Consider the following 27,337-nt stretch of genomic DNA (forward strand, 5'->3'; position numbering starts at 1 on the left):
GTATTTATTTCACCTCACAGCATTACCTCATACAGTTTGAATGCCACAGAATTTACTTCATTGTTCAGTAGGAAGGCTGCCTACCTGCAATATGTTATAAGATAGATCGAGGAGATCATGACATTGAATGCATCACTTAAAAATATAATAAAGTCTGGTTTCCCTTCATTGATCTGTATAGACTCTATTGCCAAATGAGATGTCACAATAGTGACTGAGCCACCCACTGATTAAAGCAATATTTATATATATGTAATATTATGAGGGCATTGAGGGCAACATTCACGTCACGACTGCAAAACCGTTTGAAATATTGCAGAAGGAGCAGCCACAGTGAGCTATTTGATGAAGAACCAACTCCTTCGCTGTGCCCCGCTATCTGCAGAGACATGTTTTTTGCCACATAAAATCACATCATGGTTGCTCATTGAATGATGGAGAAAGGTCAATTATTGCCTGCTGTCTTTATTAATATGATGACAGTTTGTTTTGCTCCTTCCAGAACTCTGTGGCCTGGAGAACTTAACCACATATGCTGCTACCACCAGTAACAGCAGGGCAAATCAGCCAGGACTGAAATCTTAAAGATTGCCACTTTATAGTCAGTACTCACAGTAATATGTGTAACACAATCAAATGTACATTTGTAATATACCTAACACGCTTAGGCCTCCATAGTCAGTATGTGGAACGTTTCGGGGTACCCCACCTATAAAGGGGTGTCTCCCGCCTTACCTCTCCACTTCTGCTGTTGTGCTCCATGGAAGAGCGACATTGCTCTTATTGTAATTTCCGTGTTTTAGCGCTGTTAAGCTGTTTTTAACTTCATTTTTCAGCCTAACCTTATAGTATAATATGCTAACATATTCCTGTGTAACTTAATTTGTGTAGGGGCTTGAGTTTAAATAGTCGTAACTTTGTTTTTACCCTTTTGCTGTTGCACTCCATGGGGGGAATAAACGGAGATTGCCTCCAATGATGTCCACAGTCTGGGCCTCTTCATATTAACACAACACAGACACCACTATAATATACATATACTGTATGTCAGTAAGCAATAATTGTATGGCTTGCTTGTTTGTTTGTATTGTTTATTGTTAAAACCATTGTTGTATGTTTTACTTACATCTTTGAATTTATTGCAGTATACAGTATGAATAGGCTGTACGTTACAACTAAACACGAGGTGTCTGCTATTGCAAAACAGTAACTGTCACACTTATTTTCTCTCCGTTGCCTGTATTGTGATTATTGTATTGTTGAAAAGGGATAAAAGTGTTTAAAATGTTAAACACAGTGCCTCTAAAAATATCACAATGAGCTTTGAAAAAAACACTACATTTAATTTGTGTGTTATTGTGAAGTGTAAACTCCTCCTCAGGTCATTAACACTCCCACATTCCCAAATAATGAGGACACGACCCGAGTGTCCTCAGTGAATCTGTGTTTAGTTTACGAAAATGAATCAGTCATACTGCTGTTATTGCAGCGGTGTTCTGCCTCATTGTCTGTCTCCTCTCTGACAGCTCGAGTGTTGTCAAAGCAGCTCTACACTGAGTAAAAAAACACTTGAGCCAACCTCCATGGCTTTGATTCCAGTATGAAATTCATCCTATTATAGTTACACTTCCAAAACATTGTTGGGGCTTTGTGCTGCTATTATGCAATGATCCCATTCTGCCAAGCTGCTTAGGCAGCGGGCTAACAGCCACAGCAGTAGCCTGCTCTGTCCTACTGTTGTCTCATGCATTCATATTGTCCAGAGAGGGAATCTGAGCCCTGGAAACCGTCCACACAAATATTCCACACGTCTGAGGATCGTCAGTGGAGTGAATCTCAGGATCCAGCTGGAACCGGAGTGTATGAGCTGTTCATGTTGGTGTCGACAGCATCTGGTTTCCAGTCTGGCTGGTGAAAGTGGATGTTGAGGGTTCGAGCCCAGTTTGCAAACACTGCCTTCTCTGTGATGAAGCGGTGGTGGCTTCCTCGCCGGCTCCTCTCGTGGGAGAGATACATGGAGCACTCGTCGGGCCCCGCGGGCTCATAGTAATGATACGGCAAAGAGGGATGAGAGGAGGATCTACATGGGAGAGCCAAGGAGAGGAGAAGAGAGGGGAGTAAAGCATGAAAAGGCATGAAAGTCAAAAGTGTGAGGGAGGGATGTGGGAAATAGCGTGGGGATGATTATGAGATGAGGGTGGGGGAGAGGATTCGAGTCACAGTGGGGGAAGAAATGGAGAGAGGAACAAAGAAAAACAGAGAGATCAGAAGAATCTGAGCTCACAGATGTGTTCATTATTCACCATCTTATTCCTCTGATATTCACGGTCACGCCAAGCTCAGGGGAAGACAGCTACATGAGAGTCACTTCAATCTGGCTCGCATTTTGCTATGAATATCCAAATATGTCAAACTGTCCTCTCTGCCCCTGTAGATTCATGCGAGAACAATATTAACAAAATTATTCTTCTATTTCCAGTGAACTTCATAAACAGCCTTACTTTCCTTTTGGAAACTACTCAGTGAAATGTGTTATTATTATTATGGTAAAATGTCAAGATGAACATATCCTCTGCTGCTGAACTCATTCACCAGCCTGACAGCCTGGCAATAAAAGGCTCCTGAAGTCGCCACTGCAGGGAGTAAATGTTATATTGTCATTACAAGTTGAAAACATCATTAAAGATGTACTAGACAAGATTTTTATGTCGAAACACACCCATGTTGTCAGCACACGGCAAATTACAGAGTGGAGCTGCAACAGAAAAGAGCAGCCCATCCGCCTTATGCACGATTTGCCCCACTTGCTCAAACAGGAAGTGACAAACTGAACAGTCCTAAGGATAAGGAATTTCGATGGTGACTTGAAGTTATAATTTAACAGATGAATCAGGGTGTTGCAGAGTGTTAAAGTTAAAGTGCAGTCAGTGTGCATGAATTTACTTGTGATTTTGGTGTCTTTCAAATAAATTAAATAGTCAGAAATCTGTTCTAGTATTAATTGGTAATTAACAGCAGCGACAATGTTGTGATGGCTATATGGTTTCACCTTGTGAGTCTGTGTGCAAAATATGGTCCTGGAGACACCTATTGTTGTGGGAATTGCCACAGAAGCAGATTTGAGTACTCTGCCAGGTGTTTATATGTCTGCAGACAGATTTTCTCACCATGTTAGTGTTATACCATCACACTTTACGTCCCTGGCTCAAATTCATTTTAAGTTGCAGATCGCTGTATCATCGTTGGAGTGATCCCAGCACATGGTCCAGTGGGTCCTGGTCCAAAAGTGGGTCCCAGGTCCATTCTGAATAGACCACAAGTGACCCCTGAATGTGTCAAGTTTGTAAAAACATACTTTATTTTAGAGTACAGTGAATTCCCAGTACAGAGCTTTTACTTTGAAGTGCTGTAGAGTGAGTGACTAACGAACAGCTACATGGCAGAGACAGCAACCTAGCTCAATGACATGGCCAAACGCAAGTGTGACACTGAATACGTTGAACTGTGTGGACCTTCAACTAATGACTAAGGAGAAATGTGGACCCCGTGGCTGGACCATTTGGGAACCACTGCTCTAGTTATTACTGACTATTTTTTGGTCGGCTGTTCGGTGGCGTGTTCCTGATGTCCCAATTTCTTTCCTTATGTGAGTCAATACAATGGTATTTGATATAAATATTCATTCATTCACTCATCCTATTCAGGGTCGCGTGTGCAGGGGGGGTGGGGGGGATTGCTGGAGCTTATCCAAGCTGATACTGGGCAAGGGGCAGGGGAGTGAGGGGCAAGGTATACCCTGGACAGGTCACCAGACTATCACAGAGCTGACCCATAGAGACAAACAACCATTCACACTTACATTCACACCTACAGGCAATCTAAAGTCACTAATTAACCTAAACTGCATGTATTTGGACTGTGGGAAGAAAACCTACACTGCCACATGGAGAACATGCACACTCCACACAGAAGGGTGCCTGACAGGTTCAACCAGGAACCCTCTTGCTGTAAACTAAATATGTAAAATTAAATGAATGAAATTTAGTTATGTAGCAATCTAATTGTTATGTGATGCCTTCAAACAAAACTCGTGAGGTATTTTTGACCTGAAAAGTCAAGGACAGAGTATTCTTGGCGCTAGGTGGTCATGTGAACACCGTTGCTAGGAAACTGACAATAAAAAGGGACATTGCTTTGTTTCTTTTTTCAAGTATTGTTAATGATTTTGTGTTTTCTGTGTTTCAATGTCAACACAACTGATAAGGAAATAATAAGGAGAAGCTTTCAGACAGGCATCACGACTCGGAGTTTTTACTTATTCTCACTGAGGGACACTGGGCTCTTCTTAGAAACACACTACTAAATACCTGAAGGCAGCAATAAGACAACACAAAATGACTGCTAAACAGCAGTAATGAGTAACCTGTTTATAGTACTGCATGATAATGGCTGGATGTACTCGATGATGTGATTGTAGTATGTCTTACATGTTAATATTATATGTCTTCTTATGCATTTCAGTATGCTTTTTAATTGTAGGTTCTATTTTTCACCTTTAATCATAAAGTTAAAACTGCAATAATTAATTACCAATTAATCGAATAGTTTCTCCCGGGTTTTGGGAGCTTTGTAGCGTCTTTCTGCTCTTTGTTTTGGTTTTATGTCCCAAACTTTACTGTTCTGGTTCAGCCTCACAGCTCTCATCAGCACTGTTTTCAGACACAGTCGGCAGCTTTGAATCTATAGGTCCTTAAGAAGTCCCAAAATGTCTTAAATCCAATGTTACAACAATAAGGCCTTAAAGGTCATTAAATAGTCTTCAACTTCAAGGTCTTAACTACTGCATACATTTTTATCTAATTTCATTTATCCATTTTTTAATTTCATTTTGTGAAAATGAGTGACGGTTTTCTACTTAAAAGTCTAAATTTCTAATGTTACAAATCTTTCAAAATCATCAATCTGTCATTTTACTTCATACTTGCACTCACCTGTTAGCAAAATGTAGATTGACTTAACTCACTCTAATAACCATATTCCTACATAACACTTACCCCTGCACAAGACCACATATACTACATACTATATACTATTTGCCTGCAATGCTTACCTGCTTAAAGAAGTAAAACGTGATTTTTTCAAAAACTATCCCAAATTTGGTTTAAAGGTGTCTTGAACTGGTCTTAAAAAGCATCAGATTTAACTGTCTGATACCTGCAGACACCCTGTGAATGAATCCACCCTACCTGCCCAGCACGTAATGGCAACAGACAAAGTGAGCGACTAGCTGGTGAACATTTAGCAGCTAAAGAGACAGAAATTTCCCTTAGGAATTTGTGGAGACCAAAGGCAGATCAAAAAAGAGGGAATATTTGGCATTCACCGGGTCGCCACACTCCAGTTGAATGTTAATTCTGCTCCATATACACTGGAAGAATACTAAGGCTGCTACATTTACCAATAGCATCACAGTGTTGGTTTTATAGCTTTACCGATAGCGTGCAAAGTTGAATTAAAATTGCTCAGCATCTAAATTCTTGGATTTAAAAAATGATCTGAATGTACCTGCAGAAATCAGGAGGCACCATGCCATACACGTTGATCCTGTCACACAGCTCCAGGGCTATGGCCATGGTGAACCAGCCGGTACTCAGCCAGGAGTTGGAACTCTTCCTGGAAGACGAGAGAAGATCAACATTTTTAGTAGACCCACACTCATATATTGTAAATACATACTGGGAGCACTGGCTCCTTCTGAGAGACTAACTGATCAAACGAGGCAAGATTAAAGCTGTGAAGCCATAATTCTAGATTTTATCTGATCAGTCATCTCTTCAGAGATGAACACAGATGAAGCAAAAAGACGGAATGAAGAAAGACTTTCTTTGTTTATGCCTCATACACAACAATAAAGGAAATATCAATGAGCAAGACATTTATTCTGACAATGCCTGCATGAAGGCTGAATTGATTGGATTCTCCATTCAAACACAACATCCTCTTATCTTCCTGTTGGCTTACTGTTCACATGCAAATTAGTTTATGAATAGCTGGAGAGATGTTGACAAAAAGTCTTTATCTGGTTAGCTCTTATTTTGTAATCTTACAATAAGTCAGCCATTTAAGTAGAGGTACCTGCACCACATATGAGGAGAGATGTGTGACTATCATGTGTTAAAGGCACGAAACTTGCATCTGTTTCATTCTCGCTATAAAAAGAAATACATTTGCCTGGTGTTTAGGGTGGTCTCAGTATATCAAAGCCCTGTTTGGTGTGCCAATTCCCTTTCATTCATGTTGATGAAATTAGTTCTGTTTGATCCAAATGAAGCTGTACAGCTGCCTCTGAAAATCTAAAAATGCAAAACCTGCTGGTTGCCTGAGTCTCCTCTCTCAGTTAAGATGTAGGAGAGCAGTCTCTGCAGTGTGTTACCAAACACTTACCTACACGTGTTTCTGCAAGACCACAGAGATTTCTATACAGTTATTGTATTTAGACAATAGTTGCTTCTTCTAACTAAAGCTTTGGTGGGCAGAAATCTGAATCTCTCCCCTCTCTATCCTAAGCCCCTCCCACCAGACGACCACATGCATATGCACGGTCTTCATACAGTAACCCAGTGTTTCCCATACATTGATTTATTTGATGTAACTCCATTGTACAGTTGCATGCAGCACATTTACTCAGCCCCCATTGTTCAACTCTCTGTTTATCAGACCACAAATGAGACAAGAATTAGTTAGCCAACCACCCAACAGCCTCTCCACTTTGTTCCCCACCATTGTGAACTGCTTCCCCAAGAGGAGAGTGGGCAGCTTGGGACATCAGCGTCAAAGCAAACTGCCAGCACTGGGTGTCACAGTAGGCTGGTGTCCAGCAGCAGCACCAAGTCTAACTTATGTATCAGCACCCACAGTAAGATGCTGATCTGGTGGGGAGTCGGGCTTGTCTGGTCCCCCGGAGCTGAGGCCTGTGCTGATGGATTCAGATGTCCACGGCCACTGATTGGAGATCAGCTCTTCTGCCAGCGAGGTGGTATGTTGCGGCAGGGAGTGCAGGGCTGTTTCAAGACACTCTGGGGGCCCTAGGCAACAGGCACCTTGGGCCGTTGCGCATGGACACTCACCCTCTCGCGATTGAACTTATCCCACAGTAGGGGTACCGTGAGGTACCATAGTACTACGGTACTCCAACAATGCTAGCGCGGGTGGCAACCAATCACGCGGAACATGGTCTCAATTTGCGTGATGCGTGAAAAGAGACAGAAATGCTGTGCAGTCCGTCTGGTCACCCTACTTAGCCACTCGCAAGCAGCAGCTAGTAGGGGGCCCCATTAGGGGGGATTCCAACGTGTTGTCGTTGTTGCAGTGTCTATAGTGGTTCCATCATATTGTTACTGATATGGACCAATGTCGGGAACTGCCCATTGGTCCGACATCCCATCGTTCCGACCATATTAAACCCATTGTTCCGAAGTCTGTTCCGAAATCATCATGATGCCCTGTGGTTAAGGTCTGGTTTGGTTTAGGCACAAAAACCACTTGGTTAGGGTCAGGAAAAGATCATGGTGTGGGTTAAAATGAAAAAGAAAGTGACAAACACATAAGCCGTGATCCTGCTTTGCCTCAAGCCTTTCCCAGCTGACCCAGAGCCGGTCGCAGCGCCCACCAGGAGCCGTTCAGCACCGCGGACCGTCGGACTAATGGGATGTCGGACCAATGGGCTGTCGGACCAATGACATGGACCCCCAATGTCAGCCGTCTCTGGGGGTCCCCTTCCAGCTCAGGGCCCTAGGCAATTGCCTAGTTTGCCTGTCCGGTTGCGACGGCCCTGAGGGAGTGAGGCGGAGGACACACTCGACACATTCGAGGCACTAGCTTATGTTAAACGTGAACCTGAAATGTGAACTTGAAGCTGCAGTTATGTGCCTTTGGTGCCAATTAGCAGAAGGCTAAACTGTCGGCAAAATTTTTCTCTATCTCTAAAATGCCTCACCAATATCGACACACCTTTTATCACATATACTGTCAGACTCTCTTTTCGACTCCCTTTTTGATTAGACCATCTTCCTTTTTTGGGTTGCTTTGCAATGGTGGCGGTTGTTGCCACTGCTGATACAGCAACTTTCTAAGCGGGATTGTCCACCATTGGATCAGACTTCCACCAAAGGGACATGCATGTGCATCTGCATTCGTAGAACAACCAATAGCAAATAACCTATGATTAGCTAAAGACTCTCATCACAGACTAGTCTAGTTTTCTCTCAGGCCACTTAAATTACAATATGCTCAAAGTTCATTCAGGGATTTTTGCCCACTGCCACAAAAAATAACCTTCCTCAGCTTTAAAATAAATAAATAAATAAAGCATATTTGTGAGAGGCTGTGTACAAAGCAACATTCTGTCAAAGCAGAGCAGCAGCATGAGGGCAGGCAGAGTCTGTTAGGACTCGACATCCAGCCACTCTCCATTATCCCTCGATGTGACACATTTGTCATATAATTATTTATCTGTGTTTTATCTGTTGGATTTGAGGTTTTTCATTTGTCACTTTCAGCTAAAAATTTGTCTGTTCTCACTCCAAGATACTGATTCATGCTTACTCACCACCATCCTTTTTATTTTTTTGCCTGTAATGACAGATGTCTCTATGAATGTCTTCCTACATGGTAGGGCTACATAAGAAAATGCTTTGGACTACTCTCCAACGCATTAGTGGGTCAACTGTGAACTTGGCATTAATCAAATCCCTTAAAATCCTGTCAGAGATAACAAACAAGATTTATTCTAAATCCTATTAATAATGCTGTGAGTGTTTAGAGCTCTGGCTTATTTCGTTGTGAGCAAGTATTCCAAAATATGTGAGGCTTTCCAGAAGTCTGTGTAGTGCACTCTTCCATCACTGCAAATTTCATTTCATGTGGCTATAACTCATAAGTTGAAGACAATTTTTTGTGTTTTCCCTCTCCTGTCACACACACACACACACACACACAAACAGATATGCTGTTTGTCTCAGTAAGGTCACCAAAGGTCTTGAAAACAAACCTCACAAACACAGGTTTGATTCTCTGGACATTTACCTGTCAATCCCCGTTTCCTTTTTAAACAGCTCATCAAACTTGAGCATTTTGATCCGAGAAATAATGTAGACTTTAAGTTTGGGCAGAAGTTGGTTTAACAGCCTGAGGTTGTTGTAAACGTGGCCCTTTCCATCCCGTCTCATGCAGCTGCTGGGTCCCCAGAAGATGAACACTGTGTCTTGGCTCGCGTTGAGCAGCTCCTGCCGGCTTCGCAGCACCCTCTGCAGGCTGGAGTGAGCTATGACACGCAGGCTTGTGCGTCGCCCGACATCTCGCTGATATCTGATGCTGGGAGCATCGTTCATACGGATTACGCACTCAGAGAGGTCGATTTCTTCACCTCTCTTGCTCCCAGTTAGCTGGCCGGAGCTGGTCACCAGGGCACAAGTCTTGCAGTGCATCTTCAGAGGCTGTGGAGGTGAAAGGTCAGAAATTATTGTAGTTTTTATTCATGAAATAGTTGTTTTAATCCAGAGTATGGTCTTCTTAAGACATTGTATTTTCTCTACAGAATCAGTTCTGTTATTCTGTCTCTTTAAAACATTACAGTATATGACCTATTCTCAGAGGCAACAAAAAGTTGACACTAAGGGCTCATTTATCCTCAACGTTAGATACGTACAAGAACACGGAGAGATGCCTCTATCTGTACTTTGCATTCATGTCGTCTGTATTCATCTAGTTTTCCAAAATGCTTGCGTACATACAGAAAAACTAAGCAGTACCAAGGGAAATTGTGTGTACATCATTTTAGTTAAGCGTGTTGGCATTTATCAATTAGCGCTAGGCACAAAGTACCGTCGATGCTCATGGGAATATCCTTAATCTTAGTATTGAGCAGATTTAAATGTTGGCCTGCTAACTGCACTAAAGTGAAAGTTAAGGGGTCACTAAAGTTATAATTCACTCTGAGGGGAGCATGAATGTCCGCACAAAACTTCATGGAAAAGTCAGAGTCAGGGGATCAGCGCATGGCTAAAGAATACCAAAAAGTTAAAATAGCAACATGCAGAAGGGATGAATCTGCACTCTAAACCATCAAGGTCAAATCTCACTTGCAGAGGAGGACAAGCCAACGACCCCGACAGAGTTCAGCACAGTCTATACAACAACACAGAACACGCAGCCATGACAACAGCACTTTCCCCAAGCATCTCTGATAATGTAACCAAAACTTTGGAAATATTTTTAAGGCCTTTTCAGAATTATATTCACAGGTTAACATAGTTTTTCATCAACCACGCACACAACTTCACCTGAAAACAGTCTCAACTTAAAGTGGATCTCCTGCCCTTTATTATTACCATGATTATGCCGTCATCTGCAGCCACACAGGATCTGAATAAAGTGTAACTGGCACACAGAGTAGAGCAGCTCGAATGGTAATGGGCTGTTCTGTCAGGTGTCCTATTATTCAAATGTACTGCGGGTTGACAGCAGAGCAGAGGCTATTCTGTGCTTTGATTTTGAGGGAACATCATGAATACACATAAGCCTGTATATTTATTCAGTCAAACACAACCTATACTCTTCTGCGAAACAAGAAATGCACGAACAGCACAGTGGTCAGAGCATGCTTTGTGAAGAAGGTACCGCAGGGCTGTTGTGTTGGTTTGCATTATATTGACCAGGTATTTGTGTTTTGTGTCCAGCTAGGTTTAGAGTTGAAAAAGGCAAGCTCGGATTGAGTGATCTGACAGCGAAAAACCCGGAGACTCTTCACATGAATTATTCTCAGCCTTAATAGAGAGCTACATTGGCATTCTGAACTGGGCTCGGAGCTTCACACTCCATCAGGTTCTGAGGTGGGAATGTGCGTGTGTGTGTGTGTGTGTGTGTGTGTGTGTGTGTGTGTGTGTGTGTGTGTGTGCGCATACAGGTGATATTACCAGCACCACAGGCTGTGCTGCTCCCACTGCTATATTTATATTACTCTCCCACTATCTCTGTGACCCCACATTGAATGATTGCCTAGTGTGTGTGTGTGTCTGTGTGTGGGTGTGTGGGTGTGTAGGCGGTGGTGTCTATTGAGGTAAAATGATGAAATCTTTTGTGCAGAGTTCGATGTCGACCCAGATATGTAACATGATCACGTTTCTCTGCCGAGAGTCTGCAACTGTCTAAAAAGTGTCAAGATCCAAAACCAGTTGTATACACGAACACAATCACACACACACACGCAATCGCAGCCTCTCTATGCATTGAAGAACAGGTATTTCCATTCCCCAACACATTGCCCAAAACAAACCAGGTCTTGTTGGAGTGTGTTTGCACTCTCCGTTTGCAGACCCCCTCCCTCAATAACAGGTTGGCTGGAGCAAATTACATGCTTCACTGCACAAACACACCCTCCCCTCCTTGCCTTAGCTGGTGAAAAAAAAAAAAAAAATTCACAGTCCTTTTAGCTGTTTCTTCTTCTACATATAACAGATAGAGTGCTGTTCCCTGCGGCACCGTCCAAACAATTACTCCCAAGTAACTTTCAATCATTTTAAAAGTCAGGGAATGTGTTAAACTAGTAAAAGGCAATTGAAGGTGGACAGAGTCGTCGTTTGAAACGCTGCTGAAATACTAAAAGTGTCCTTGACAGTCATGCTGAAGCTCCAGTGCCAGCTCCCTGAGCTTCTGACAGCTTGATGATGCTGGGAAATAGCCACTTATAGACCGTGTATCACATTGAGAAGGGCTTTGAGAATCAGATGGAGAATATTTTCAGACGGCAGGCAGCTGAAGATGCGACCCACGCACTGTTGAATGAATGAATAAATGAATGAGTGTAATGCATTGCATATTAATGGTGGATTTTTACTCATAATCAGCCTTGAATTAACACAGAGGTCCTTTAATTTGTGAACCAGCTCAAACTTGAACACTGACTGAATGCTGACTCCAACACACACACATGAACACACACAGTCTGCACTTTATCATGCAGACAGAGGGTTGTCTACCTTGATCAATTATGCATAACCTCATAAGATAACACTCTTTCGGATTAACAAGATCTAAAAAGGCAACAGCGGGACTGAGCAGTGAAGTCCAGAGGTCTGCACCCCAGATTCCACAAGTGTTAATCCACCCACATCTTCATCAGCACCAGGCAGCTTCTCCTCATCTCCATACTGACCTACTGAACCATCACTCTCTGGACCATCCCCTGCAGAGATGACATCCTGCAGCCCTCGGTTGACTCCTAACCTCACCAGGATCCCTCGTCATCTCTCCTTACTCCACTCGCCTCTGATGCCACCCAATCAACACTTAAAGCCTGCCTTCCTCTCTGTCACACCATGTCACCGGTCCTTTACCGTCAATATTTCCCTGTACTTCAATGCAGCGCAGAAGATGTCATTCTCACAAGCCTGGCACAGCTGGACCAAGAGACAGAAATTTACGCAGCAGGACAGTTAGGACTTTCAGTCTCCTGCAGTAATTGGCAACATGCTGGCTGAAGTCAACCCACAGCATAAGTTGGATTCAAAATCTGTTTGGTGCTATTTGAGACAGAGAGGGACTACCCAATTCAGTTGTTAATAAAATAAATTGTAGTTTTGAGAGGAAAAACATTTACGGTATACACTTACTTGTGCTTTATTTGTTTATACTTTAGCCCTATATTTGCACTACTTCATGTCTTGGATTCAGGTTTTTCCTTCACTTGCTTGATTTTATTTTTTTATACATTTTTAATAAGCACTGTTGGAGGGTGCCTGAGGCCTAAGATTTTCATTGCCAATGACTGCTTCTCTGTAACTGTTGCGCACATGAAAAGAATACAGAACGTCAATAGGAGAGTCATAATAATCCAACTAAATTGTGTGTCCGTGTGTCTGTCCTCCAATTTTCTGGTAAATCGTTCATCTGATTGACTTCACACTTGGCGGGTGTATTGCTGAGGACTCGAGGAAGTTCAGTGTCAAGTGAGAGGTCTTGAGATCTACGGGACGTATTTATTTGTCGTGTGTTATACCACCAGAAGTACACACTGTGTAGTGTACTGAGAAGGGACCACTATTAAATGGTCGATAGCCGAACAGCATGGTGAGTACAGCTCGCTCTCCATCACTCAGTGCAGTACATTCAAGAACAGATAACAAAAGAGAGACAGAAGATGTTACACTGTTGTGAACTTACACATTTCAATTATCAGCAATGCAACTTTCGGAATGAACGCTTTTGTTCTCGGAAATAGCTTGGTCCCAAATAGCTAACTGTTAGAAAAAGTTGCATATACTAGCATTGCTTAGCGATGCAACTATGCAGCATATCACTATACAATGATTTGTATGATATCTATGAAAGCAATACCATTGGACAAAATCGGCTTGTGTCGATTCTCCAAACACGCTTAACTAGTATTCCTAAATGGACCAACTTTCAACCCACCTTCTACAATTGTATGTAGTCATAGCATTTCTGAAGGAAACGCATCTCTATAATAGAGATGTTAAAGGATACATAATAATTGGGAGGGAAACATTTATCATTCTAGATTTGATTCGAAGGCCAGAGGCACAGCCATACTTATTCATAAAGACATCCTCTTTGAAGCAGACAAAATTGTTTCTGATTCAACAGGCAGATATATCATTGCCTCTGGAAAACTCTTCAACAAACCTGTGACACCGGTAAATATTTATGCTCCCAACTGGGATGATAACCAAATATAGATACTCACTCTTTCTCTCTCTTATAATAGGGGAAGATTTCAGCTGCGCATAAAAACCTGAACTGAAACGCTTATCAACCGGAGCTTCTCATATATCAAAAATGGCCTCCAGAAAAAGGAGCTTTTGCATCAGTAATTTATCTCTGTCAAATGAGGGGGTTTTCCAAAACACAATTTAACACCTTTTCATATAGGCTCTCATTCAATCCTTTCTACACTATATTATCATTAAATGCAGAAATTAAGGGTGCTTTCACACCTGCCCTGTTTGGTTCGGTTCAGTCGAATTCAAGTTCGCCCCATAAATGCGGTTCGTTTGGGCAGATGTGAACAAAGCAATCACACTTGGGTGTGCACCAAAACAACCAGAACAAGACCTCCTCTTCTTCGTCCGGTTACAAATTAGCTCTTCGTTTGTGGTGAGAACGTGTTCCGACCTTGATCTGAACCAACTGCAGTCACATGACACATTGTTTGGGTTAAACATGAGCATGTTCCAGTCCTGGAGGATTATTAATGTGCACCTCCTCCTGTACTGCCTTAATATGCACATTCAGCACATCCAATGCATCAAAACATTGTTTTCTAGTTGGAGCCGCGCCTCGTTTTCAAACTGTATGGTTTGACTAAAATGAACAATGACAGCAATATTGTCCACGATGACCAGCGCTAAAATCAATCTGCGTAGTTGTCCCTCCATTGCGACATTAGAAAGTGTCACATTTATCTTGCAAGTGTACTCTTCTTCAACGTTTTGTTTACTCCCTGGATTTTTCCCACATGGAACTTCTAACAATTCAAGAGCAGCTTTCTCATGCAGGCATTTTATCTGGCCCGCTTGTAAATGCTGCCGTGAGAACACGAACCATCTCTATGCAATTATGCAACATTGTAAGGAAATAAGTCCCTGAATCAGACAAAAGCAAGTGAACTCTAGGTCTGGAAGCACCCTAAGACTATGATCTCTTGAATTTATGAATGAATTGGTGAGCTGAATTCCTAATGGAGATGTCAAAAGTGCAATGGGAGTAAGATTAGAATGACTCTCAAAAAGTAATCCTTGAACCACATGACACTTTTCCCTGTTCATCGTGTACTTTTAAGCCAAATCATCCTAAATAGCCTATATATAAATTTAGATCTTATATGTAATAGATGTTAACTGTCTCCAGCTGCTCTGACTCACATGCTTTGGTCATGCTCTGATTTGGATCATTTCTGGGGCTCAGTGTTCAAATTTTTAAGCGATACTCACCACACATGGAAAGAACCAAATTCTTGGGGCGTCGGAGGCTTAGTGGCAGAGCAGGCACCCCATGTACAAGGCTGTTGCCGTAGCGGCCCGGGTTCGACTCCAGCCTGTAGCCCTTTGCTGCATGTCACTCCCTCTCTCTCTCCCCCTTTCACGCTTGTCTGTCCTATCAAATAAAGGCTAAAAATGCCCCAAAAAATATCTTAAAAAAAAAACAAATTCTTTAGCAGGAATTTTTAGTATAAAACCTGAGACTGCTGCCTGGTCTGTGAATATATACACTGCTGTTGCATTTACCTGCCTGTAAGCCCTTGACTTACCATATTTAATTGAAACATTTTAAAACCCCGTTCTCATGCAAAGTGGCTGAACAATGCAATGTTTTGATTCTATTCAATACAATACTATATTGAGGCATTTTCCTTGCATGTTTATGTGTGCTGGAATAAGAGAGTCCAACAAGGAGAGAGAGACAGACGTGACGTTCATACACAGCAGCAGAAGAAGCAGTTAAGAGTATGGCACCGGTTCCAGTCCCAGTCAATTACCGCCCACACAGACTCATCAGTATGATCCTGTTTATACACTTCCCAGGGGAACCCAGGATTATAATTGCTTTCAGAGCAAACCCCATCAGTCAGCCTCTAATATCACACCAGAGCCTCCAATCCACCAGCCTCTGCCTGCACCCCTCTCAGTTTGAGAAGGGTAGACAGCGCAAAACTAAAAGAGTTGGAAAGGCTGCAGCTACGCAGAAGTCAGAGAGGAGCCATAAGTAAAGAACAGAAGGGCCCTATTGTCATTGTTAACAATGGATTAGGCTTATGTTAATATATGTTTTTCCTATTATTGACAAATCCCATTAAAAAAGGGAATGGTTTTAGCCAAAGTCATTTCCTGTTTAGTATATAGTCCACTGTATTTGCTGATTGTCAGGAATATGACAGGAATATGGTGCCCTCTTAAATTACCACAAGGGAATGGAAAAAGTAATGTCCATGGTATGTTCACTATTTCCTGCTAACAATCCCACAATTGCCTGATATCAGACAGAATTGTCAGCTCATTACACTCTGTTTCCATCTTCAGTCTGACATTACTCTACCAATTTCCGTGGGGCAGGAAGATTCAGCTTTCCATAACCAATCACAAAAGACCAACACATCCACCTGAGTGCGTAGCCATGCCAACATACAGGTTTTCTAAAAACTCGTTGATTTAGAACAGTCTCAATAGCAGGATCTATGTTGTTTACAGTGCTCTCCATTGTGTCTATAACTCCTCAGTGGTTCTGGTGCGCCGCTTGACAACCTGGGGCATGTTCAACCAGAAAATAGAGTTTCTGGTTGAACAACATGTTTCTTTGAGATGGTGTGAAACAGTGCGGCTTTGGGGTAAGTTTTCCCTTGTTTGGGGGCAGTGTCAGAGGTGTTACCCAGTCAGCACCCACACATATATATAAACCAAATTCTAGTAGATCTTTACTTATCATGTGATACCCGGAGGCTTAGTGGCGTCCCGTATACAAAGACAATGTCCTTGCCACAGTGGCCGCAGGCTAACTCCAGTCTGTGGCCCTTATCTGTCTGCATGTCGTCCCCTCTCTCTCTCCCTTTCACATTCAAAATGTCCTGTCTCATAAAGACAAAAAGACAAAAAAGATCTTTACTTATTGTACTTACAATTTTTGTTTTTATTTCACATTTAACTAATAAAAGAACCTACACACAACGGTCTTCTTCATATATTCACCAGCAAAACAAAGACAAGAAACAAAAACAAAACAAAAGACATAATTTCAGTCCAATACAGAACAGAACAATTTAACACAAAGCACTTGCCTACGTATTGAAGCATTTCCAACTACAAGTTAAAGTTAAGTTACTTCCATGTGGGTCTTGGTGTGATATGATGATGATTCATAATGTCCTGCATCTAAATTTACTGCTCTCTGTAGAGTAATCCATAGGTTTTCTATTGTTTAAGAGTAGTGAATGAGAAAAAGAAGATGTGATTTCAGACACTGCTGCCGAACAAATGTGTCACAGTCCACACCTCAGTACTTCCTGACTTCACCACCTGTCTGTGGCTCTCAATCTTTAGAAATAGTTCACGAAAATATACTTCCATGTTTTAAAGGTCCAGTGTGTAGGATTTAGGTGGATAAATTGGCAGGTATGAAATCAAAATGAAATTCCCATAGAATGAACCATCTATGGGGTGGTACACATGCCGAGCGATTTGCGCTTTCAATGTAGACACGCGGCAGACGCACCTAAATGCCAGAGCAACGCCATCACAGCACGCATGGATTCATATTTGTCAGTGCGCAACGACTGAGTTCAACTTTTGGAACGCAGCAGCACTCACCGTGTGTCATGTGACAAGGAACAACTAATCACAGATGGCAATTTTTTTTTTTTTATTTTTTTTTAACCGTAAATATCAGTCTGTGGTAAATATGGAGGAGAAATTGAATTGATCATTTCAGTGCAGAGCTGCCAGAGCTTTGCATCTGTCCCACGGACAATATTTTTGGCCTACTACACACTTACAAAACAACTCCTGGAAGAAGATCAGCTCTGCACTCAGGATTTCTGGTAAGTAGACTATGGTACTGTGCCAGTTATGGCATAGCAACCTCGAACGCAACTTGCCTCCGCTCCCTGAAGAGTCTGTAGTACAGAGTAGGCACAAGAGTAGCGCCTATAGTGCCCGACCTGGCATTTTTCAGGCAGTTAAAGATGTAACATGTGTACGGCCCCTATATATGCATACAGAGGGGGTCTTCCTTTTCCCAGAGTCCACCATGTTGCTCTACAGTAGCCCAGAACGGACAGGCTCTAGATAGGGCCATTCGCTTATTTGATTGGCCACAATATTTCTCCTACACCTACACTTGACCCACGGGGTGACAGTTGGTTGTAGTCTGCAATCTCATCTCTAGATGCCACTAAATCCTTCACACTAAACCCCTGAAAACAGATACTATAGGCTTAGTATTCTTTCGAAAATGTTACTCAAACAGGAGTAAAAGGTGCATTTGTTGGGACTATTTTGCAGAGTTGGTTTGCCAGTGAGAACTTATCTCTAAAAGGCTGATGCACGTGGGATACACTCGAAATAAAATACATTGCATCATGATGAATAAACACATTACCCAGTACAACAGTCAGGTTATTGCAACAGTGCATCAGTGAAGAGATCAGAGCAATAAAACAGACAACAGGAGGATCGATTAATTGTTGGTTTTGGTCGTTTTCTGGGATTTGTTGACAATAAAGAAAATCCTATCCAATCCCTTGATGTCAAACATCCTCTGATGTGAGCAGCAGTGTGCGAACATGAAGACTCAGCTGGATTTGCTTCCAGCGGCACAAATTATTTAGATGTTGATCTTTATTGTAACAGTAACTGTACACTTTCTAAAGCATACAGAATTAGGCTAATGGCTCTGCTGAGAGCGGAGGTGGTTTAAGTGGCACCTGTTGTGTGGTGTGAGGGTTGAATGATCAGAGCTGCTTTCTTTTCTCTGAGACCAATTAATTACACCGAAATTCTCTTGACAGTTGACATCTCATTAAGCTCCTCCCGGTAACACACATACCAGTTGCAATCCTAAACTAGCTCTGTTCTTAATTTGAGGGAATAAAGGCAAGATAATCAAGGTGCCTGTTTTCAACCTCAGACAGAGAGAAGGGGCTGGCTGCATCTCTGAGTACATAGCCTCATTAGCAGTGCATTGATGGAGAGATGTGAAATGTTTGGCTCCTTTCCTAAATGGCCAGAAAGAAGATGATATTTATGACTTCCTGTCAGCTCTTGCCATTCACATTGTCCATAGTAGTAGAGGCATTTGAATTAATGAGTAGTAAGAGTGATTTTGTTCTCCGTATATGCCTGGCATTAAAATGCAATCTGTATCTGAATATATTATCTGGCAAAGGAGGAATGTTAATGCCAGGTGTAAGCGCAGGCAGAACGCATTGGTACATATCAGCAGTAGGTGACTTGAGGGGAGTGAGGAGGAACACCATCATCCTGATTCATGAAATGATCAAAATGTATTCCCCTTATTAACCTGCCATCTGTCTCCATCAGCGGAACAGCCAAGGAGGGGCCAGGAGGCAGCCACCCTGGCCACTGCATATGCATAATATGGAAGCTATACAATTTGTGTGTGGTATTTATAAACTTGAGTAGGCTTGCTCCCAGTAAATATTTTGTTCTTTGCAATCAATGTGCTCCTTCAAATTTAAGCTGTATATTTGTCTTGGTTATTGAGGAAAACAACTGTAGCCTATTTGAAGAACACTGAATCACCTAACATATACAGACACATAACACATTGGGATCTACCCCCACGGTCACTAATAGGTGGACTGTGGCCTGGGTCCGTACCCTGATGTCATCCTTGTCATACCCAGACCTACTGTTGAGAATTGTGCTGTATTTCTAGCCTTTACAGCGCTGGAAACTCACAGACCAATTGCACGCGTCTTAAATCATCTGAAGTGATGCAACTCAGCCAATCAAATCTGCGCACTGTGATTAGCATTGCAACTTAAGGTCAAACACCCACACAGGCGAGCGACAAGACGAGAGATAACAGTTGGAGACAAAAGCGACTGCATTTGCACAGCACCTTTCTAGTCCTCCGACCACTCAAATCGCTTTTACACCACATGTCACATTCACACTGATAGCCAAGACTACCAATCATGGTGTCACCTGCTACTCAGTAACCATTCACACACTCTCACACACCAATGGAACAGCCATCAGGAGCAATTTAGGGTTCAGAATCTTGCCCAAGGATACTTTGACATGCAGACTGGAGGAGCTGGGGATCAAACCGCCAGTATTCCAATTAGTGGACAACCCACGATATGTCTAAGCCACAGCTGCCCGAAAATTAATTTGACATGGCTCTGAAGAGAGACAGCAAAAGCATAGCTCTTTAACAAGAATGGATATACTTGGACATGTTCATTCTTCCCCAAAAGAAGTTCATAACCAGTAGACTATGTCTCATACATAGACAGTAAAATAATGGACCTATCGTGACATCACCCAATGGTTTGTGGACTGCTGTTTCGAAGCCTTGGGTCCAGCATTTTGGCCAGTGCCATCTTGGTTTTTTGGAGTCAGAAGTGACCATAGAGGTTGGAGCTGTAGAGAAGAGAGTGCTTGACTGTGACAACACCTCCCAGACAGCCTGTCACTCAAGCAACCTCGCCCTTAAATATGTATAACTCTAAGCCTCAATAAAATGTATACGGGTGAGTTATATAAAAATTTGACCCCCATATGCTTGTCATGAAATGGGAAATTAGTTATAGATACCAAAGCTGTTGTTTGTATCAGGCTGTGAACATGTTGGCCTGTAAAGTCAGGCATTTTAACATGGGGGTCTATGGGGACTGACTGGCTTCTGCAGTTTTTGGCACTTCCGCACTGGCTTCATTTTTCAGCCCTGGAGGCTGCCGCTTGGTCTCATATAAGGAGGCAAAATTAGGGAGTGTGCCATCCCCCTTTTTAGCAAAATAACTAAATGCGTTCCCCTTGTTAACCTGCCATCTCAGACCCCTGCCAATCCTCCTGCCCCTGCAGAGATGAAAATCGTCTGCTGGGTATTGGAATATGATCAGAGCAGCCAGACCACATTTGGAAGTGGTCAGGGATTTGATCACAAAACAACTGAGATGATGCATTTTCATACCACGGGTTAATGCAAATATAGATGGATTGGATGCCATTATCCACATACAGATCACATGTTAATACCATGTGTAGCTGGGCCCTTCAAGTAGATAAGAATGACTACAAACTAGGCGATGTAACCTTACTCTGAGGATGACATCTGATAATATATTCAGCTTTTCCAGGAGTGCTCCCTTACTTATTAAAATTTGCAGGTCCTGGTGCCTCATCCATTAAGTAAGCTGTACATTAACATACCCATTGTATAACACATCTTACACAGAGAGAGGTCAGCGTAGATAGGAGAATTTTTTTGCACAATTGACTTTATAATGACACCTATTTCTCCAAGGCTGACTGCATTAAAGGCTGCGAGAGCCAGAGAGGTATTGCCCATAATAAGTAGGTACATCATAAACTGGCACCGGTGCACAATCCACATTCATGCTCTCACACAGGCTTTGTGATTAGTGTATAAAGGCCAGTGTAGATTGATTCTGCCGACAGTTCTTCAAAGGTCAACATCTCTTTAACTGGAATCGGCAAAACATCAGAGAGAGAGGGAGAGAAGCTGAGGAGTGAAGCAAAAGAACGGAGCGGCTGTAGGTGTTCAAATGTGTGTGTGCATAGGGTAGCGCTTGTGTGTGTGTGTGTGTGTGTGTGTGTGTGTATTTGAAAGAGTCTGTTCAACTCTGCAGCTCTAATTACTGTGGCTTGTCAAAGAAAAGAAATACATACTAGAGGAGGACATCTCGCAAAAACCTGCAGACATTGCAGAAGGTGAGCAGAGAGAAACATAATGAACGCTGAGACTGCTTGCAAGTTGCTCAAAATACCCCCGTATAAAATTGCACTGTGCACTATAACTTTGAAGTCTGATCTCACATCATATAGATTTGTGGGTTTAAACACTGCTGTATTGCTGTTTTCATATCACCATTAAAGGAACAGTGCGTGAGATTTAGGGGGATTTAGTGGCATCTAGAGGTGAGGATTGCAGATTGCAACAAGCTGTGACTTCTCCCTGTGCCAAGAAGGAACTCCTGGTTACAATTCCTTCAGTATCCATTGTTAAAGAGGTTTTTGCCAGGAGCTGATGCATCTGCAGAAATATCTTCCTCTCCAAAACAAACAGGCCAGGTAAAACCAAACTAGTAAACTAAACTGGTAGGACCACTGAATAAAACAGGGTCAGTTATAAAAAATATTTCTCCTACCCTGTTCGGCATGTTAAGGACAGACTGCTCACCCAGTACCTGCAAATGTGTGCTTACCTATTTTCTCATCCAGACATTCTGGAGGTTTTTACTATGACCCAAATTAACCACAGAGGTCTCCTCCTCTCCAAAACAAACTGACCTGCTGATTTAAACAGGTAAAGACACTGAATAAAGCAGTTTCACATTAAAAAAAATCAGAATTTTTCCAATGATCTCACCACAGAGGGGCTTCCAAACACAGTGGCTAATGCTGAAATAAAAAAAGCCCTATCTAGAGCCAGTGTTTGGTTTGTCTGTTCTAGGTTACTGTAGAAACATGGCAGTGGGGACAAGGACCTGCTCCCTATGTATATAAATGGCTCATTCCAAGGCAACAAAAACACAATGATTCTTATTTTCAGGCGATTATACACCAAAGAAAACATCCATATTACGTTCCATTCCTGCAAATATATCCCCCTAAATCCTACACAGTGGACCTTTAAGGACTGAAAGGCCTGAAGGAAAAGCTAAATGTTTATAGCCTTTAAAACCCTGCTGCATGACGCAGCACGGCCTTAGCAATGAATGTGTGCTGGGTGTTTTGCGAACTCTTGGGTGAGACAAAAATGAGCAAAGCAGCCACAGACCCTGATGAAATCACAGCCCATGCCAACAAGCTATGCACATAGGTTAATATGGGCCATAAACAGGGTCCAGCAGGCACATTAGATAGAGCTCTCCTCGCATTTTCAAGCATCCCTGGCTCTGATGAGGGCATAAAATTTTAACAACATGTCTGGGCATTTGGACGGGGTTGTCTGCATGCATGCAGTTCTGTGTGAATATGTGTGTGAGTCAAAGCCAAGATTCCCTCCAGCAGCAGCAGACCTCAGACGACCCTGAAGGGAACAGTACAGACCGATCCACCCACTCCTCAGATCCTACAGCAGGTCTTCTCTGGTTAGTCATTCCCCCGGCTCTGTCGGAGGGTGCAGCAGCAGCAGAAAGAGCTGGAAGCCCCCATGGGAGGAGGTGGGGGGGCAGAGTGACACTAAGCAGTATGAAAATGTCGCAGTGTGAATCCATCATGAATCAGCTGTCAACTAGGAGTAGGTGGATGGTCAGGAAGGATTGTGAGTAATAAAGTGCCTACACTGCAAAAACACTTTCACTTCTCCTGAGAGATGCTGTAAAATCTGTACATTAATGTTTCTTTTTCATGGACTTTAAAAGGATCTGATGAGGCTACAACCCTTCAGAGGAGCCCTAACTTAGAGTCTGGCTAAGTCAAGAAGTCCAGGGAAGCCTCTGCTGGATCAAACCTCTCTCCAAACCAACATCACTCTCATAGCACCGATCATTAAGCACTGAAAGGTGAACTGTAAACAACACCTTTTTTCCCCTCCAAATCCTCTCCTGCCCAGTGCTGCCTGAGCAACGCAATGTACTTTCCACTCTGCTGTGCCTCGCTGCATATCTTTCTCACTGAGGGGAGACACGACGCCGTCTGAATGATCTATCTATCCGAATGAGCTGTCTGTAACACTGTGCTGGGTCTGAATGATAGGCCTCTGCATTACGATAACACTGACTGTGACCAGAGGATTACAGCGCTGATGTCTCGAGTAGCCGTTCTAGTAGAAATCCATCCTGTTTTGAGTGCTTTTGTCGCTAAATATTTCATGGTGGGCACATTAATTATGAATCAAGAAACAGAGTAAAGTACAGAGAGAATTTAGAAATGGTACTACCACAGCAAGTTCAGCTTTTGACATTAATGTTTAAGAGATTAACTGGTATTATTATAGCCTTAAAGGGGGCAATAAAGCTGTAATAATTCCCTCTTATTTTGAAGCTATTCCTCATTAAAAGAAATTGCTACACAATTTAGATTACCACATTTAGAGAACTTAAAGCTAAAAAGAGATGGACTTCTTAAAAAGCATAACAATAAAATGTAGATAAAATGCCAATAAACATTGTATTACCCAAACTGAAAAACCTTGACATCAGATTCAGTTGTGAGAGTGGCTGAGAGCATGATGTAGTGCACCAGTCAAACACAAAGAAGAGGATTCTTCAGTTCCACCTGAAACCAGGGCAGCACCCAAAGCTTCAAAACGCCTTTTTTTTTCAGTGCATACCTGAACTCTGTCAGGGAACCTGAATACTGACTACATATACATGCAAGTCTCTCTGCTTCTCTGGATGACAGAAGAACACGGATAAAGTGTGGTTTGCATTATATATATGTGCTAAAGTGCCACAGCAATTAGTGTTCTTTTTTATGTTACCCACAAAATGACCATCTGTATATCAATTAGTCATGTCATGCTACCTTGACTTTGTTAAGAAACCTTTGTTTTTCTCACATGCCTCCACGGAATATGTCAAATATATTCACCTATCGATTGATTTTAGGGTGCTTTGAGACTTAGATTTGCTTGCTTTGGTCGGACTCAGGGACTAATTTCCTTACAAAGTTGCATAATTGCCGAGAGTTGGTTCGTGTTCTCACATCAGCATTTACAAGCAGACCAGATAAAACGCATTGTGCAAGAAAAATGCTCTTGATTGGTCAGATTTTCCAAGTCTTGTTGAAGAAGAGTACACTTGCAAGATAAATGTGACACTTTCTAATGTCACAATGGAGGGACAACTACGCAGGTTGATTTTAGCGCTGCTCATCGTGGACTATATTGCTGTCATTGTTCATTTTAGTCAAACCATACAGTTTGAAAACGAGGTGCAGCTCCAACTAGAAAACAATGTTTTGATGCATTGGATGTGCTGAATGTGCATATTAAGGCAGTACAGGAGGAGGTGCACATTAATAATCCTCCAGGACTGGAACATGCTTATGTTTAACCCAAACAATGTGTCATGTGACTGGTGTTGGTTCAGATCCAGGTTGGAACACGTTCTCACCACAAATGAACCACACCAGAGTTCGTTTGTAACCGAACCGAGAACACCACCTCAAGAAGGTGTGCACCCAAGTGCGATTGCCGTATTCACACCTGCTTAAATGAACTGCACTTAGGGGGCAAACAAACTTGAGCTCAACTGAACCGAACCAAACAGGGCAGGTATGAAAGCAACTTGAGTGAAAATGCATGTGTTTGGAAAAGTACTGAGCATGTGTCTGGATAAATGAGACTTGGTTTATACTGCACGAGTTGTGTGAGAGTTTGTAGATGAATGTTTTGATATAGTTTTACTATTATGTTAGCATGCCTAACTGCTATACAAATGGTTAATTTGTGGGTGATGTGTTTCTTAAAGGGCTGGTTACTCAATACAAACATGTCCAAATAAAGTCAGAAGAATAGCCACACTGTATGAAATGCGTGTCTCAATCAGCGCATCAAGCGAAAGTTGTCGGTGCACATCCTGGAGAATATAAAGACATTTAAAGCCACTTTACTCCCTTTTTCTATACTTTTTCTCCTCTGCTTGGTTTAACAAAATCCCATGTGCCGCTACCTGTCACTTCCATCTCCGCTGCTGGCCTCTATTTGCTCCTTCCACAACATTTAAAAGCCACTTCTCACCTGCCAGAGTGCTATTCCCCCAAATCCCACTCCCCTCTCTATGCAGGAGAGGGGGAGTGACACTGACAAGAACCTGATCCCTCATCTCAAACATTGCCTTTGTTTTTGCTGGAGCACAACAGCACCCGCTGCACCACTGTCCTGCATTTCTTTGAAAGTTAAAGAGATTTAGGTTTTTAAGGTTTTTAAGATTTTTTTTAAGAAGAATAAAGGCCCTGTTTAATAAAATACATTATTATACACATCTTCCTTTTGGCTTCCTTAGCTTTTAGATAAATTAGTCATACACAATAGTTCTGACAGTTGCACAGAAATAACAAATATACTCTAATGTCTCAAAGGAAGAACCAGCTGCAACATCATCATTGTGCATCTCTAAATCACACACACAGACAGATCATCTCACAGTGCACAGATGGTGCATGTTTACCTTATGATCCATGACACCTGTGTACCCCTCAAGTGTTGGTGTCGGTAGTCTCTGCAGGCTCTCCGGCTTCCTTGTGGATGGAGCAGGACCATCTACACGGTGGGATGACACCGATGATGCAGATGAGGAGGATGATCTGTCGCCAGAGCTGCTGTTGTACACCAACATAAAACTGGTAACCATGGTGATGATGATGATGCCACTAACCCCTTGGCACTGGGGAGACACATGAAAGTTTAGGGGGAAAAAAAAGAGCATTAAAAACAACACCTAGTCACCGCTTTCTGTTTAGAAAATCAGCTTCAGGACAAGAGCTGCATTTTTATTTTATTTTATTTTTTGATCCAGAGATCACTGCTAATTAAATGTCAGCTTTCAAAGCAACACAAGAATAACTGCAGCTGCTGTTCTCCTCATGCAAGGCTGCAAATGAAATGTCAGCTGTGCCACTCAAATGCGCTCATCCTGCTATGTCAACAGGGCAACATGCTTTAAATTACAGAGAGGTGCAAAAATAACTGCTGAATTCAAACATGCTTCATAATTACTCCCCCCCCCGTGCAGAAAAAAAACATTAAGACGTGCGTGCGCTCCTATAAGATTATCCTGATGTATTTAAGCCACTGCAAAAGATGAAAATAAAACCACTTCAAAGTGCAATTAGGTCAAACACACTATGTCATGCCAGCTCAGCCTGTAACTCACTTCTTCTGAGCGGCAAAAACACCAAAGCTCCCCATAAAATGAACATTACAGTGATGTGTCATTCATAATTACCACTCTTATCTTCATCTTCATTTCCCCTCGTTTCCAACCTTCATCCTAACATCCTTTAAAGCTCTCACACTGAGCGTCGGGACTCTTCAGCATGCAACACTTGAGCGGCAGCATCACCGGGATCAGATCAGCGCGCAGCTACAGAAAACGACGCTCCACTACTCTTCTCCCATGCTCTCCTCCACAGGGACACTCGACACCGCGCTCCTCATGGTCCTAAACAACTCCTCTTCCCAGCTTACCTCAATGTCAGGGTTCATTTGGGGTTCATGAGATGATAATTACGCATTTAACATGATGATAATGTGACACACGCTGTAATAGACTACTCTTTTTCATTATCAAGGGAGCTCTGTAGTTCTCAGATGTGTGTTCATAGTGATATTTGTGCATTTTGTACAACTGTAGCTCTGTTTCTAACCAAGTTATTCCTTTAAAGTTTTTTTCTTGGCACAGTTATCAAATGGCAGTCATCATCCTCAACACACTGTGTGAAATAGCTCATTTTCTCACCACAGTAAATGTACTTTTCGTCACTTTCATACAGAATCACAGTTATTATTCAAAAGGCCCAGTGATGCATTCAGTGAGAGTGATCAAAATGGGTTTTTATAATGAAATGTATTATTCTCAGATGTGTTAATCAATACGCCCATTGTGTAAACC

At 42.3% G+C, this 27,337-nt stretch overlaps 1 protein-coding gene across 2 annotated transcripts; it reads right to left on the reverse strand.

Moving 5' to 3' along the window:
- Positions 1-789: 789 nt before the first annotated feature.
- Positions 790-26,797, reverse strand: LOC125896126 (alpha-N-acetylgalactosaminide alpha-2,6-sialyltransferase 5-like). Of its 2 annotated transcripts, none has more exons than XM_049588479.1 (5): positions 26,672-26,797; positions 25,895-26,110; positions 9,085-9,494; positions 5,566-5,673; positions 790-2,080 (listed from the first exon to the last, which is right to left on the reverse strand). In XM_049588479.1, the coding sequence occupies exons 1-5, from the start codon at positions 26,690-26,692 to the stop codon at positions 1,837-1,839; spliced, it is 999 nt and encodes a 332-aa protein (XP_049444436.1). In that variant the 5' UTR covers positions 26,693-26,797; the 3' UTR covers positions 790-1,836. The 2 variants fall into 2 exon arrangements, with proteins under 2 accessions (XP_049444436.1, XP_049444437.1); XM_049588480.1 differs by lacking the exon at positions 790-2,080 and adding an exon at positions 3,211-3,304.
- Between the last annotated feature and the right edge of the window lie 540 nt (positions 26,798-27,337).

Source organism: Epinephelus fuscoguttatus, linkage group LG10 (genome assembly GCF_011397635.1).
Source record: "Epinephelus fuscoguttatus linkage group LG10, E.fuscoguttatus.final_Chr_v1".
Taxonomy (NCBI): Eukaryota; Metazoa; Chordata; class Actinopteri; order Perciformes; family Serranidae; genus Epinephelus; species Epinephelus fuscoguttatus.